The sequence below is a fragment of the Sorex fumeus genome, unplaced genomic scaffold (genome assembly GCF_029834395.1).
Source record: "Sorex fumeus unplaced genomic scaffold, SorFum_2.1 ptg000063l, whole genome shotgun sequence".
Lineage (NCBI taxonomy): Eukaryota > Metazoa > Chordata > Mammalia > Eulipotyphla > Soricidae > Sorex > Sorex fumeus.
In genome coordinates this window covers 12140280-12156157 of record NW_026606120.1, presented here as the reverse complement: position 1 = coordinate 12156157, position 15878 = coordinate 12140280, and the positions used below count along the sequence as shown (strand labels likewise).

Genomic DNA, 15878 nt, shown 5'->3' with positions numbered 1-15878 from the left:
GCAGGAACAAAGGCCAAGGGAAAAAAAATTCAGAAAAGACCACTCCCAACTTTACCCCTTTGGCAACCATCCTAGCAACAGACTCATCTAGGTAGAAGCCCTGCATGGGACAGCTTGGGAAAAACCCTGTAAAAGTCACATTGAACAAAGGGCACACACATGCCGCTCAAACCCAATGTGTTGCTTGTGCCCAAGTGACCAGGTACATCACGTTGCACCTAAGCACATGAGTCACCCACATCTACACTCTTGAGATATGTACTGGGGCTCTCAGTCTTTGGAGAAGCCTGCATTTTCCCTCAAATTCGTTAGTTTCTCCCTTTTCTTTCCCTCCTTCCTCTTCCTAAAAGCCTCCAAATAAAATCTGTTTTTACTTTACTGCTTTTCTACTCCTGAAATTCCTTTCTGTGAGAAAGACAAGGACCCTAAAGACCTGGGTAAGGCCTAGGACTCACTCTCCTTCCCTGCAAAGAACAATTTCTCGCTCTAGCCTGAGTCCATAGCTACCCAAGAGATCCAATGGTGGGGATGAACTCCCATGCTGAGAAGACCAAGCAGATGTCAAGACCAAGCTCGCAGGGCTCTGGGCCATGCTCTGCAGTGGCTCATCTGCAGACTTTATCCGTCCTAGCCTTCCTAGCCAGTCCCAGGGTGGCAGAGGTGAATCAGGAGAAAGTGGCTGTCTCTCTCCCCTCTGCCTCACATAAGCCACTTGTGGGGCCTCACTGACTTCAATAGGTTTCTTCTGTCTCTCGGAGATTCCTTATCATTTCTTATTTGTCTCCTGTCTCTGGGAGATTCGTATCATTGCCCAGTGTTCAACCATCTTGAGAATTGTATCTCAATGTATCTTGTCTTCTCCACTACCCCCACAGATATTTTAGTTCCTGTTACTATTTTGTTTGGGTGCAGAAGTGTATCTCATATATATATATATATATTTTTCTGTATAGTTTCATATGGTGTTGATCAACTGCAGTTTAACTTGGTTCCTTATAGAAGGACAATTGATTTATTTCTATGATTAAGGCAAGCTGCTACCAATATTGACTTTCTACTCAATTTTATGTGAGGTAAATACTTTTATTCAGGAAATAGAGGACGGAGAAAGAATCCCATTGAGGAAAGGGAGAGAAATGATGTACTGGAGCTGGTGCATACACAACTCAGGAAGGGAGGAGCTCACAATTATGTGTGCAGGTTTGCCCCTGGATATTTCCATAAAGGGCATATTTGTTGCAAAGAGTGCATGCATTTAACATTCACGTAGGCACAGCAAATTCCCTTCCATAGGTGTGTCCCATTCTGGGCATCCATAACTTGCATCTGATAATACCTGAGAAATAGGGTAATTTGTCAAAGTTTTGGATTTTTGCCATTATGACTGGTAATTTTTCACTAACATTTAATTGTCTAATTTTCCACTTTTTTTCCCTACGTGTATGTGTGAATAAATTTCTAATACCATTTAAAAAATGGTTTTGTTTTGTTTTGTTTTGGGGCCAAACACAGCCACGATCAGGGCTAACTCTTGGCTCTGTGCTCAGGGATCATTCCTGAGCTCTGGACAAGGTTTGCAGGGTATGGAACCTGGGCCCCTCTAATACCATCTCTTACTCATCCTTTAGCTTTATCTCCTGTCTTTCCCATTCCCCTCTACAGTACCCATGGGTACCACAGATAGCATCAACCACCATTTAGAACATCCATTTCACCACAAAGAGCCTCTCCTCTCTTGCCCACGGTACTGAAGGGAAACAACTGCCTAGAGAACTCACCTTACTCCTTGATTTTAGTTTCAATTTCTAGGTTTCTGGGCCACACCCGGTGGTGCTCAGGAATCATACCATAAGGGATGCCGAGGATCAAACCCGGCCAGCCACGTGCAAGGGCAAGCACCTACCCGCTGTACTATCACTGCTGGCCCTGGATCCTTGCTTTCTAAAACGGTTCCTGATGGGTCCAGCACCTCCTGCCCGTTTGGAATCCTTTGTCTTCCTTTCCTAAGGGTTGGGGAGATACGTTCTGGCGTCTCCAGGACCTCGAAGGAGGCCCCAAACTGGAGAGACACGTAATAAAATACTTGATGAGTCACGATTTAGAACACACGCCCAAAATGTCGAAGGCGGCCTTTCACTCTAAGCGGGTAGAAAGTTCATTTGCCTGGGGACCCGACGCGTTTGCGTCGCCTGTAAGGGTTGGTCCAGCGTTCCCGCCAATGCCCCGCCCCTAGGCCCCGCCCCGCCCCTGGGCCACGCCCCACTCCCCGCCCACAGGCCTCTTACACTTCCACCCCATAGGCCCACCTCCCTCCGGCCGCCCTTCCGCCCCGCTGGCCCCGCCCACCGCCCTCGCCTTGCCCTCCACGGAAGCGCGCCCGGGACGCCGCGTCGGTCCCGGCCGAGAGGGGGCACCGCGGAGCGGGAGCGGCGGCGCGGGGTCCCGGGGCCCGCCCCTACGGCTGAGCTCAGCGCGCCGGCACCGACCGGGGCGGGGCGTGAGGGGGACGCGCGCGTCCCGAGCGTAGCCTCCTCGGGATACGCCGCCGCCGCCGCCGCCGCCGCCGCCGCCGTCGCCGTCCGCTCGCGCCGCTCCTTCGCTGCGCTGCCCGGAGCCGGCCGCTGCCGCCCGCCGCCCGCGCCCGCCCGCCGCGCCTGCGCAGCGCCCGGGGTGGGCCGCGCCGGCCGCCATGGCGCACCGCTGCCTGCTGCTGTGGGGCCGCGCCGGCTGCCGGCCCCGCCGCCTGCCCCCGCTGCTCGTGCCTGGCGGCGGCGCGGGCCCGCACTGGCGGCCCTGCCTCCGCACGGTGAGTCCCGGCGCACGTCCCCGTGCCCACGCCGACCCCGGCCCCGGCCGCTTCCGGGCGTCAAGGTCACTTGCCCCGGCGCCCGCCGCGCTCGGGCCGGGCCTCGGGGCCCGCGTGCGCCGCCCGCTCCCGCCCGGCGCGCCCGGCGGCTCGGGACGCGCGTCTCCCGGGCGGGAACTGTGTGCGGCAGGAACTCCAAAATGGGGCCCGGGACTTGGGGGGGGGGTGAGGGGCGGGGTGGGACGGGATTCGGACCGAACCCCTTTTGCGGGTGGGGCGGCTGTGGCCTCCTTTTCGTGACTTTGGGAAATCGAACGCGCGTGATAGGTGGACGCGCATGCGCGTGTGTGTGTCGGGAGTGGGCGGCGGGGGCGGGGGGCACCGAGGGGCCGGCCTTGGGGTCCCGCCGGGTCGCCGTGGCCCCGTGTGTTGGGTGGGGCTGTGGCCGGGTGTCTGCTGCGGCTGGACCGGCACCTGCTGGGCACCAGCGTGTGGTCGCGTGGGTTCTGAGTGACGCCCCCTCCTGAGAGCAGGGACCTCAGTGCCGGGCTTTCTCTTGGAAACAGCCAGCTCCGCCCCGCAAGGACTTGGGGTCTTCTAGAACCGTGGCAAACAGGTATCGGAGCCCCTAGAGCTACCCACGGTGAAGCTCAGGACTTTGAGCTCAGGGCTCACTCCTGGCAGTGCTCAGGGAGCCATAGTTGGGGATGCCGGGATCGAACCCGGATCGCCCTCATGCAAGGCGAGCACCCTATTGTTGCTCTGGCCTCTTTGAGTTTCCTGTTCCAGGCCCTTTAGATTCCAGCCTTGCAGCTCGTTTATCCAGAGGCGAGATCAAGATTGCTGGATAGTTTGGAGCCCGGGGTCAGTCCCAGGTATCTGGCCTGGCCATTTATTAGCCCCTTGCCCTTGAAGTTAGTGCTGCTTCTCCCCTTGAAAGGGAGGAACAAGTGTCTGCCTGCTGTCACGGTTTGGGTAGCACCAAGCCGTGCTCAGGAAACCCTGGGCTCCTCAGGAAGCTGGTGAGTCTCTGCCAAGCTTGCAAGCACTAGAGGATGTGATTGTGCCCCTGCAGATGCTTGGGGGAACATGTCCCCTAAATGCTGTTCTGTCTCTTGCCCCAAGAACGAGTATTGCGATTTTCCCTGTCATGGAAGCCCTTCCTCAGGTCTTCGTCTAAGTCTTATTTTATGTTTTTATTGCATTGCATCTATTTTTCTATTTCGCCTTGCCCTAATCTTTCTCCTTTTGCCCTGTTATGAATATTGGACTCAGACATAAACTGTGCGGATAGTGATGTTCCTTGTAAGGAGTTTGCTTTTATGTCAGGAATATTATCTAAAAGTGTGGCTATGAATCATCGGCGCTAAGGTTGAGGAAATCCTTTGTGCTCCCAGGGCCAGCTAATTTGCAGATCTGTGACATATATTCCCTGGACCTGCTCTGAAGATCTAGGCAAAATCTGATGTCACAGATTTCCTTTTAGGTGTGTGCTGCTGCAGCTGCTGCTAATTAGAGAGGCCACAAAGCCTAACTGAAAAAGAAAAAAGAAATCAGAGACGTTGCACATTAGTTTCCAGGGGAGAAATGAATGGACATGTGAGATGTCAAGAAGAAGGTGGATGGCAAAGCAGCCTAAAGTGCTCATATTGTCAAACATAAAGGCTACTTCTCTATATTCAGGTCCCTGAACTTAAATCTTTATAGATCTTCTCTTTTATATATTTTTCTTATTTGTTTGGGAGTCATAACTGGCTGTGCACAGGACTTACTCCTGGTTCTGTGCTTAGGATCACTCCTGACCGTGCTCAGGGGACCACTTGTGATGCTGGGGATCCCCAGGTCAATTATGTGCAAGGCAAGTGCCCTCTGTGCTATCTTCGGCTCCTGTTTAATTTTTTTTCTTTTTTGGGGTGGGGAGGGGCCTTATACCCAGTGATGCTCAGGGGTAACTCCTGGCTCTGTACTCAGGAATTGTTCCTCGCGATGCTCAGGGTACCATATGGGGATGCCCGAATCTAACCAAGGTCGACCATGTGCAAAGCTAACACCCTACCTGCTGTACTATTGCTCCAACCCCGGCTCCTGTATTCTTGATGGGATGGGTTTGAATTAGATATGTAGAAAAGAATGTTACCATGGATTTTTTTTTTTTTAATAGAAAACAGCCCCACTGTTAAAAGTAGTCACAAGGATTTCTGCTGCAGGTCCTCCAGGTCAATGTGATTTGAAAGTCGAATCTACAGGGGACTTACTGGCAAATGTTTGTGTAGTACATGCTGTATGCCCAGTTATGTACTTGATGATTATCACTTGATGATTATAAAGCAGGGTCTTTTCTTTCTTTTTTGTGTTTTGGGCCACACCTGTTGATGCTCAGGGCTTGCTCTTGGCTCTGAGTTCAGGGTTCACGCCTGGTGGGCCTTGCGGGACTGTATCAGGTATACAGGACCGATCTGGGTTGGCCACATTCGAGGCAAGCTCCAGTATTTTTCTGGCCCTAATTTTCTTACCTTTGAAATAATTTTTGTATTTACAAGCAATGTCATTTTGTCACTTTAGGTAAGTTATTGTGCAGTATTAAAAGCCTGAAAACAGCAGATTTTCCTATTACGAAATAAACAATGCCAAAATGAGTGTTTACTTAGTAGAGACAGAACTAGTCTGCAATTCTTGATGGTGGTGAGTGGAGAGGAACCCAGCAGTGCTCAGGGGTCTATTCTGCAATTCTTTCTTTATGTGTAATTTAAAGTGTTCTTGTTCCTGGATTATACTTTTTGTCTTCTGGTTCTAATTCTTCCTTGAAGAGGTCATTCTTAAGGGAGTAACATTCACTTTGTGATAGGTATTAGGATATGAAGCTTCTCGAAGGTTCTTTTTTTTTTTTGCTTTGTTTTGGGGCCAAACCCATTGATGCTCCTGGTTCTGTGCTCAGAAATCACTCCTGGTTATGCTCAGGGCACCATATGTGATGTCGGGGATCATTTCTTTTGGCACTTGGGGCAACCACGTGGGATGCCAGGAATTGAACCCAATCCTGGATTCAAGGCAAGCGTACTCTTGCTCTGGCCCTCTTTGACATTCTTTATCTTAATATATTTTTCTTGCTTTCTTTCATATGTTGCAGCTGTATCAGTATGCTACGACTCAAGCAACAACCAGCAGAAACTCTCTTTTGTCAGATGTAATTGCTGTTTACCGAAGATTCTGTTCTCGACCTCCAAAAGGTAAACCTTTCAGAAAGACTGATGCTGTACATTCTCGTTAGGAGAGGTATGCCCTCACAGATGGTCACAGAGAACCAAGGTGGTAGCGTTTGTTTTAGGTGTCTTTTCATCTCCTCTAATCCATCCTCTACCTCCAGGTTTTTCTGTACAATAACTTATAACATTTAATATTCTAACACCAATTCCACCACCATAATTTGAATCTTTACACCCTGACCCCCATAGTGGGGCCTAAATAATTTATTTTGTATTGCTTGTTAGGAATAATCCACCAAAAATGATCCAAAAAAGTTTCTTTAGAGGAAAGTATGTGAAGATTGTTGTTTTGCACCCTGGAGCCATCAGGCCCTTGTCTTGGTACATCAGTGGTGTAGAGTATGAAATGTCACTTCAGAAATTCTAAAATTTTAAATACAGCTGAGGTTAATTTAATTTTTTTTAACTGGATGGTAGTTTTGGGGTCCAGAGGCATCACAGTGGCGTGATGCTCTCATGTTGCTCTCTTCTGAGAGATTCATTTGTCTCTGGATCATGGCCTTAATGAGCTTATATGGTGCCAGAGACAGTTCGTGGGCATGACTGCCAGGTTACGGGAAGCACAGGGAGATGTGCGGAGGTCACCCATCTCCAACTCCGTACGAGCCTGGAGATTTCTCTCACAAGTCCCACATACTTGGGTGTTTTATCAAGTTCACTCATGGATGAGGCTAGTCCGAGTCTACAAAAGTCGGCTCTGAGCATGGTGGTGATTGAGTTCTGGAGGCTTTTGGCTGCCAATGTTCTGTTGGGAAGGATGGTGGGAATCACCTGCCCTCCGGGTTGCCCTGGATGAGACAGTAACAGTCTACCTCCAGCTTTTGTTTGATGGCAAGAAAGTTTGTCACCTTTAGTCTGAAACACTTTTGTAAGTCATGAAATTGGCATACAAATGAAACTTTAACTGTTCTGATTTGTGAACTCTGGTTTGTGTATTAGAACTTTGACTTATTCCTGTATAAGATACTTAGCTTATGCTTTTCAATGAGTTGTCAGCAACTTTTTTGGTTTGTTTTGGTTATTTTTGGGGGGAACCTCACTCAGTGGTACTCAAGATTTACTCCTGACACTGCACTCAGGGATCTCTCCTGGCAGGTTGCAGGGGGACCTGAGTGGGTGTTGGGGATTGAACCTGGGTTAGAAGCATGGATGGGGTCTGGAGAGATAGCACAGCAGGTAGGGCGTTTGCCTTGCACGCGGCTGACCCGGGTTCGATTCCCAGCATCCATATGGTCCCCTGAGCACCGCCAGAAGTAACTCCTGAGTGCAGAGCCAGGAGTAACCCCTGTGCATCACCGGGTGTGACCCAGAAAGAGAAAAAAAAAAAAGCCTGGATGGCAAGTGTCCTACCTCTTGTACCATTGGTCCAGCCCCTGTCTCAAGCTAATTTAAAACTAAGAAAACATAAATCCTGGTGAATTTTATTTATTATTATATATTTTATTTTATTTTGTTTTTGGACCACACCTGGTGATACTTCTGTCTCTTTCCTCAGGGATAACTCCTGGCGGGGCTCAGGGGATCATATGGGGTGTCAGGGATTGAACCTGAGTTGGCTGCTTGCAAAGCAAGTGCCCTACCTGCTGTATTGTCCATCCTCAAGTCCTGATGAATTTTAATTTTAATGTTTTCTTTTTTTCCCCCTTTTTTAAAAACAGGATTTGAAAAATATTTTCCTAATGGGAAAAATGGAAAAAAGCCTAGCGAGCCTAAAGAAGTTACAGCAGATAAAAAAGGTACCTTTAAAAAAAATTATGAGTTTATTGTTTTCCCCTAATATGTGTTGGTGGTAGTTTTCACTGTACAAAGAAAGTGTACAGAGTCAGTTCTGAAAATGTAGGGTACAAGTATTTTGATTCTTCAGGTCTTGTTTCATTCCTGAAGTTTTTTCTTATATTTGCTTTTTTCATTTTCCAAATTGAATTCAGGTCATCCTGTAGATATAAACTGATAAAGCCAAAGCAGAGTTGACACATCACCTCGCCCATGACACGTCACCTTGCTTCAGAAGCAGTCTGTGCCATGGGGGCATGACACATATTTCATGATACGGAGTGCAGTTTCTCCTCAGAGCCTTATCTCTGGGATTCAGAGAGGGTTTCTTAGAGCAAAATGACTTGTGGGGATGGGCTCTGGCTCCTGTCCCCTGCTCACCAGTGTGACGGCAGTCAACACGGTGCTTTCACTTGTTGGAATTCACATGGCATTCTTTCTGTTTTAGGGAGGTGTGGGGGAAATTTAATGTAACACATGATTGTAACACTTGCTTAAAGTGAAGTAGGATCTAGCTGGAGAGACATATGCCCCGGGAATTAAAGAAAAGCCAGGACCATGTGGAGAAGGGCCAAAGTGGCTAAATGGACCCCGAGAATATAACTCCCCAGTGTTGCCTAGGGTTGTGGCTCTGGGCTTTCAGGCTTGGCTTGAGGCAGACTGTAACAGTTCACCTTTATGTCATTTTGTGTCTGTGTTCCTTTGTCCCCTGAGAAGGAATGGAGAGTGAGGAGTCTGGAGTGCTTCGGAACTCCTTAGAAATATGTTATCTTCCTAGCCCTGCCACTTTGGTTGGAGCATAGCAGGAAATCAGCCAGCCTTGTGTGGTCACAGAGGGTGATGGTTTGCTGGGGTTGCTCACGCCTGGTGGAAGTGGCTTCTCAGTAGTTGAAGACAGTACAGTGACGGTGGGTGTGCGAGGGGAGCAAAGGATCCATGTTAGAGGCTGCTTGTTTCCTGAACCTACCAGAGCACAGTCTAGCAGTGGATACTGCCTGCCACACAGACCCCGGTGGGCAGCTGTCCAGTGTCAGGGATGTTTGTGGTGGAAGCAGCTCTTCCAGGCTCTCGACTGGCTTGCAGTCTTCTGCCCTATCTCCTTATGTTGCTGATTTTTCTCTACATGAGTCTGTATCCAAATTCCCCTCCTGGATGCAAAGATACATCAAATATGTTTATATGTACACAGTATAATAATACAATGTTAGGATCTACTCCTATGCCCTCATGACTTTTCTGTAAAGACCCCATCCCCCATTAAGATCATTGGAAGGTAGGGCTCCAGCATCAGAATTTGGGAGAGGGGACATAATTCACCCTACAGATACTCTCACACTCTCTTGCTCTCCCGCTGTATTTTGGTTTGGTTTTGGGGCCTCACCCAGCGATGCTCAGGAGTTATTCAAGTCAAGTACCAAAATCATGTATTTCCTACAGAAGAAATCTTTGTGGGGGAGTTCTGATCAACTTTGATGGTGCTTAGGGGATGTTCCTCACTGTCTGTGCTCAGGAGTGACCCCTGGCAGTACTTGGGGGGGGTCCTCATTTGGTGCTGAGAATTGAATTGGGGTTTGAACTTGGATTGGCTGCAGGCTAGGCAAGCACTTTCCCTCTTGGCCCCCTTATAGAAGATAATTGGGTTTGTTGTTGTTGTTGTTGTTTTAATATAGGTGTACTGCTATTTATTTAGCCATTGATTAAGCTGATTGAGCTGGACATGAACTCCACATTTTTAAAAAAAAATTTTTTTTAATCAGATATCTGTGAGGTAGACCATTACAAAGCTGTTCATAATTGGATTTCAGTCATACGATGATCCAGTACCCGTCCCTCCACTAATGCACACCTCTCACCACCAGTGTCCCCCTTTTCCCCACCACCATCCCCCAACCCCCAAACCCCCATCCCCTCCCTCCCTCCAGCCTCCCTCTATGGGAAGCACGTTCCTTCTTGTTCTCTCCCTCTCCTTTTTCTTTTATGCATTATGGTTTGCAGTACAGGTGCTAAGAGGTCATGGTGTTTGTTCAGGGCATTCAGTATTTGTATTTGGACAGTAAGGTTGGAGTAGCTTTTCAATTGGGTGACAGCTTTGGGGAGTAGATGTGACTGCTGAGGCTTCCAGAAGTACAGGGAGGTGGGGGGAGGTAGCCCTTCCTGACCCCGAAAAAACCTGGAGAGTTCAGTCACAAAACCCGCATCCCAAAATTTTCAGATTCTATCTTGGTGAGGTCCGTTCCGAGACAGTGGAGTCAGACTGGGAGTATGGCGACGATTTTGGATTGAAGAAATAAGTGGCTGCTGGGGGTATAGAAGAGATTGTTAATAGCACTTTCCGTCTTGGACTCCTTACAGAAGATAATAATTGTGTTCATTTTTTATTTTCTTTTCTTTTTTTGGGTCACAGCGGTGCTCAGGGGTTACTCCTGGTTCTGTGCGCAGGAATCACTCCTGGTGATTCTCAAGGCACTGTATGGGATAGTGGAGATCAAACACAGGTTGACTGTGTGCAAGGCAAATGCCCTACTTGCTGTGCTATCTCCGGCCCCCGGTGTTCATTTCTTAGACACCAGACAGGGAGGACAGACTTCCTATTTTTTTTTTTCTTTTTCTTTTTTTCCAGAAGTGGGGGAAAGTAGAAGAGAGGAGAGAAGGGGTGAGAGAAAAAGAGAGAGGAGGAGAGGGGGAAGGAAGTAGGGAGGAAGAGAGAGAGAAGAGAATATGTGTTATGAACACTTAATATTTACCTTGAAGTGCAAACTCAGAAATTGACTTATCTGTTTTTGTCAAAAGGCTACAACAATTATTTAACAGCAAGTTATTCAACAAGTTATTTAACCACAATATCTGTGTCTTTGTAAAATGGGGCAATACTAGTATACTTGCTGGATTGTTACAGAGATTTCTTGGGATATGTATGTAACGCACTGGTACATCTCTGAACAATAACTCTGTGTATTATTGTCATCTGTTCATCAGGTACTCTAATGTATTCTTCAATGAGTATTAGAACATATTGACGAGAACCTTATTACGAGATATAAAATCCTGCTATGTTGCTATATGTTTTTTGCTTATGAACAGAATCAAAGCCATCCGGTACCTCACGCCCTTCTGGAGGAGGAGCTGGGGGTGGTGGAAAACGAGGTGGCAAGAAAGATGATTCTCATTGGTGGTCCAGGTTCCAGAAGGTTCGATCCCAAACTGTATTTTGAGTCTCTGGGGTGGTCCCAGGAAAAATTGGGAGGCATTAATGGTGTTGGGAGTGATTTGTGTCTGGTATAGCATAGGTCATATTGTGACATATCATTCATTTACAACTGTTTCCTTCTTTGCCCAGGGTGACTTTCCATGGGATGACAAGGAATTCAGGATGTACTTTCTCTGGACTGCTCTCTTCTGGGGCGGAGTCATGTTTTACTTCCTGTTCAGGAGCTCTGGGAGAGAAATCACGTGGAAGGACTTTGTCAATAACTATCTTTCCAAAGGCGTCGTAAGTATTTTTATGGAATTGGTAGCTACAGTGGTCCAGAGGTCAAATGTAGTAGTTTCTATCAACAAAGTGAGACACAGTTAACAAATCAAACACGCTTTTCATTTTTTCATATTGGATTTGGGGGGGAAGGGCGGGCCACACCTGGTGGTGCTCAGGGCTACTTCCTGCCTCTGTTGAGAGATGACTCTTAGTGGGCTCAGAGAACCCTATGGAGTGTCATGTTGACCGTATTTGAGGCCGAATTCAGGTTAGCCACATTCAAGGCAAGTGTCCTACCCACTGTCACAGTTTCGCCAGCCCCATAGTTTGTTTGTCAAAGCAGACCAGGTGTGTGTGTGTGTGTGTGTGTGTGTGTGTGTGTGTGTGTGTGTATTGGGATTTCTTTTTGTATGTTTTAATTAATTTTTCAGAACAGCTCAAGTGTTTTCTGTGAATTGACGTTTTCATGTTTCACTTTACAATTTCAGGTGGACAGACTGGAAGTGGTCAACAAGCGTTTTGTTCGAGTGACTTTCACACCAGGAAAAACCCCTGTGGATGGGGTAAGTGAGTTTGTGAACTGATACTGATGAATTCACTGTCCTGTAGCTTTCCCTGCTGGAAGCTGACCTCCGTAACTCTCTCCACTGGGAGACCAAGACGGTGGTAGAGCGAGGTGACTGACCTGTATATTTGTTACAGGAGGATCCAGTTTGTGGCTTTTGTTCTGATTTGGTAATCCTTATTGTTGTTTGAACACTTAGGAAACAGTGAATGGAGTGAAATCCCTGTTTCCGGTCTGGAGAGCAGTAATTTGCCTAGGAAAAGCCTTTGCATCTGAATTGCTTTTTGTCTTGAGATGTCTTTTCTCATTAGTTTAAGGCTCACACCAGCCTCTTTCTCTCCAGCCCTATGACAGATTTTATCCATTTCCATTTCTTTTTCCTATTTTGAAATAATTGCTTTTTTCCCCTGCCCAGTCAGTTGGAGCCCTGCTCCAGCATCCCCTGGGAACGAGGTACCTGGCTGTTGTGGTTGTCAAGTACTCCCAGCCTTCCCCCACCTGGCGGGGCTGCATGCTGACCCCGGGGCACCCTCAGTCTCTCCACAGATACTGGTCCCAGGACCAGTTCTCTTTCCCAGGCTTCATCCTTCCTTAGGACTTGTTTAACCATGGGCAGCAGTGTAGGAAAACTAGATTTCATGGTGACCGCCTCTTGTCTGATAACATAGGAAATATTCTCTCCCTAGAGCCATAGGGGTCTGTTATTTCAGTCTTAAGAAAGTTATTTTCATTGTCTTAGTTCCTTCCCTCCCCCTTCCGCCCCCTTCTCTTTGCCTTATGATGAAAAGCTTCCTGCTGCGAGGGAGTCATTCTACATTTGTGTTGGTATGCATGGGCATTTATGTGTTGAAATTTGAACCAGTTCATTATAGCTTAATGTTTTTGATTATTTTATAAGTGGGCTGGAGTGATAGCACAGCGGGTAGGGCGTTCGCCTTACAAGCGGCCAACATGGCCGACCCGAGTTCGATTCCTCCGCCCCTCTCGGAGAGCCCGGCAAGCTACCGAGAGTATTCGATATGCCAGACACAGTAACAACAAAGTCTCCAATGGAGACGTTACTGGGCCCGCTCGAGCAAATCAATGATCAACGGGAGGGCCTTTACCTTTATAAGTGGGCTTGAACCACAACCAGCGGTGCTCAAGGCTTATACCTGGCTCTGTGCTCAGAGATTATCCCTGGCAGTGCTCTGGGAGACCCTGTCTGGGGCCAGGGATCCACCTGAGATCTGCTGTGAACAAGGCAGACACCTTAACCCCCGTAGTATCTCTCTGGTCCGTCACTTATTTTTACAATTAGATTTTAGTTTTACCAAAACCTAGTGTTCAGTATAATTTTTATTTCTTTTTAATTTTTATATTTTTTATTGAATCATCATTACAGAGTTGTTCTTGATTGGGTTTCAGTCATACAATGTTCCATCCAACACCCAACCCTTCACCAGTGTGCATTTCCTACCACCAATGCCCATCACCTTATTTTTTATTTCTCCTTTACAGTTAAGGTTTAATATTGATTTCAAAATGGTTCATGATCTCAAAAAAAAAAATGGTCTCAAAAAAAAGGGTGTTTTTGAGATCTTGAAAGATAGTGAAAATTTTTTCTCCCTAGCTGTGCTCAGGGCTTACTCCTGGTTGGGGAGCAAACCTGTGTCAGCAGTATGCAAAGCAAGACCTTTACCTGCTGTACTTGGCACATGCGTGCGTGTGTGTGTGTGTGTGTGTGTGTGTGTGTGTGTGTGCGCCCCCACTTGCCAGCTGACAGATTTGACTTTAAAGTAGCTATATTATATTGGTTTGTGTGTGAACTCCTTTAGGCCTCAGAGTTGTCAATATTTTTGTTTGTTTTGGGGCCACACCCAGTGGTACTCAGGGCTCTGTGCTGAGGATTCACTCTTGCCGGCCTCAGCAGAGTGCTGGGGATCAAACCTAGTCAGCTTGGTATAATGCAAGTGCCTTAATTGCCCCAGTGTTTTAGTTTTTAAAATGGGAATCACGGGGGACTAGAAGTTAGTACAGTGTTGGACATGTGCTCAATCTGGGTTCTGTTCTGTGTGCCACATGCTTCTAAGAGTCACTGGTGTGGCCTTGAGACACCCAGGCACCACCAGGGCGACCTAGGTGCTCCCTAGCACTCACCTGTGGTTTGAGAGTAGGCACCTGAAATGTACCTGGGGTGTGAAAAGCGCCGTAGTTATTTATGAAAAAGATTACCTTTTTATTTACTTATTTATTTTTATTTTTTGCTTTTTGGGTCACACCAGGCGATGCACAGGGGTTACTCCTGGCTCTGCGCTCAGGAGTTAACTCCTGGCGGTGCTCGGGGGACCGTATGGGATGCTGGGAATCAAACCCGGGTCAGCCGCGTGCAAGGCAAACGCCCTACCCGCTGTGCTATCTCCCCAGCCCCCAAGATTACCTTTTTAAAAGTGATATTTAATTCTTTTGAGTTTGTATGGTGCGATAGCAGAGCGGTAGGCTTTTGCCTTGTGCGCAGCCAGCCTGGCCGAGCCAGGTTTGATTCCTCCGCCTCTCTCAGAGAGCCCGGCAAGCTACCGAGAGTATCTCACTCGCATGGCAAAGCCTGGCAAGCTCCCCGTGACGTATTCAATATGCCAAACACAGTAACAACAAGTCTCAAAATGGAGACGTTACTGGGCCCGCTCGAGCAAATTGATGAGCAACGGGAGGACAGTGTTTGTTTTGAGTTTGTATAATCTAGATGAAAAATCTTCCTAAAGAAATGCTTACTTACTAAGTAATGCCATGTGTGTTGCAGAATGAAATTTTATATCACCATATCACTAAAACCAGTCTTTTTACTGTTGTTTGTTTTAAGCCTTTATTTCTGAAAAAACAAAATTATTAAAACAGCGAATTCATTGTTTCCTTTTTATTCTTAGAATATTTTGTTTTTCTGTTTTGATAGCAATATGTCTGGTTTAATATTGGCAGCGTGGACACCTTTGAGCGAAATCTGGAAACTTTGCAGCAGGAATTGGGCATCGAAGGGGAGAACCGGGTCCCCGTTGTCTACATCGCTGAAAGTGATGGGTAAGAGGTTTTGAAATGAGTCAGAAAGAGAGGGACAGACATAGAAGGACTGCACTCATTTGTGGAGTATAAAACAACATAACATGAGGCTGACACCTAAGGACAGTAGATACCTGGGACAGATAGATTGCTCCATAGCTGGAAGCCTGTCTCATGAGCAAAGGGGAGAAGGTAGCTGAAATAGAGAAGGGATCACTAAGAAAATGATGATTGGAGGAACCAGTCAGATGGGAGATGTGTGCTGAAAGTAGATAAAGGACCAAGCATGGTAACCTCTCAGAGTCTGTATTGCAAACCATAATGCCCAAGAGTAGAGAGAGATTATGGGGAATGGTGTCTGCCATGGAGGCAGGGAGAGGGTGGGAAAGGCGGGGGAGTATACCGGGGGTATTGGTGATGGGGAATGTGTACTGGTGGAGTGAAGGGTGTTTGATCATTGTGTGATTGTAACCCAACATGAAAGCTTGTAAATATCTTACGGTAATTCCGTTAAAAAAAGGGGGGGTGCTGGGGGGGAGGGGTTGAGCACAGCGAGGAAGTCTGCACTTTGCACTCAACTCACTCTGTGTGTTCCGGCACTAGGTGGCAAGTTTCACCTTACAACCCCAAGCAGGCATCTCGGTTGAGCAGGGTTTTTTTCCAAAGACCACATTAATATTGGAGTCCAGGGAAGCCTCAGATAAGATATTCCCAGATCAGGATATTTGGCATATTGATTAATTTGGATTATTACATATAAGGACATACGAGGACATGATGACCTGAGTGAAAAAGTACCTCCCTTGGGAGGGGGAGGCATAGAGAGATTCTTTTTCTTTTATTAGAGATATTATTTTTATTATTATTATTATTATTTTGCTTTTTGGGTCATACCTAGTGATGCACAGGGATTACTCCTGGCTCTGCATTCAGGAATTACCCCCTGTGGTGCTCAGGGGACCATCA

General features: G+C 47.3%; 1 protein-coding gene across 1 annotated transcript in view; it reads left to right on the top strand.

Annotated features, from left to right (window-relative positions):
- Nucleotides 1–2670: 2670 nt before the first annotated feature.
- Nucleotides 2671–15878, top strand: part of AFG3L2 (AFG3 like matrix AAA peptidase subunit 2) — a 38008-nt gene continuing 24800 nt past the window's right edge. Inside the window, exons 1-7 of the mRNA XM_056126852.1 lie at nt 2671–2806; nt 5934–6033; nt 7728–7805; nt 10924–11030; nt 11180–11332; nt 11803–11877; nt 14809–14933. Of these exons, the coding sequence (XP_055982827.1) occupies nt 2690–2806; nt 5934–6033; nt 7728–7805; nt 10924–11030; nt 11180–11332; nt 11803–11877; nt 14809–14933 (755 nt within the window). The 5' untranslated portion in view covers nt 2671–2689. The remainder of the gene's footprint in view (nt 2807–5933; nt 6034–7727; nt 7806–10923; nt 11031–11179; nt 11333–11802; nt 11878–14808; nt 14934–15878) is intronic.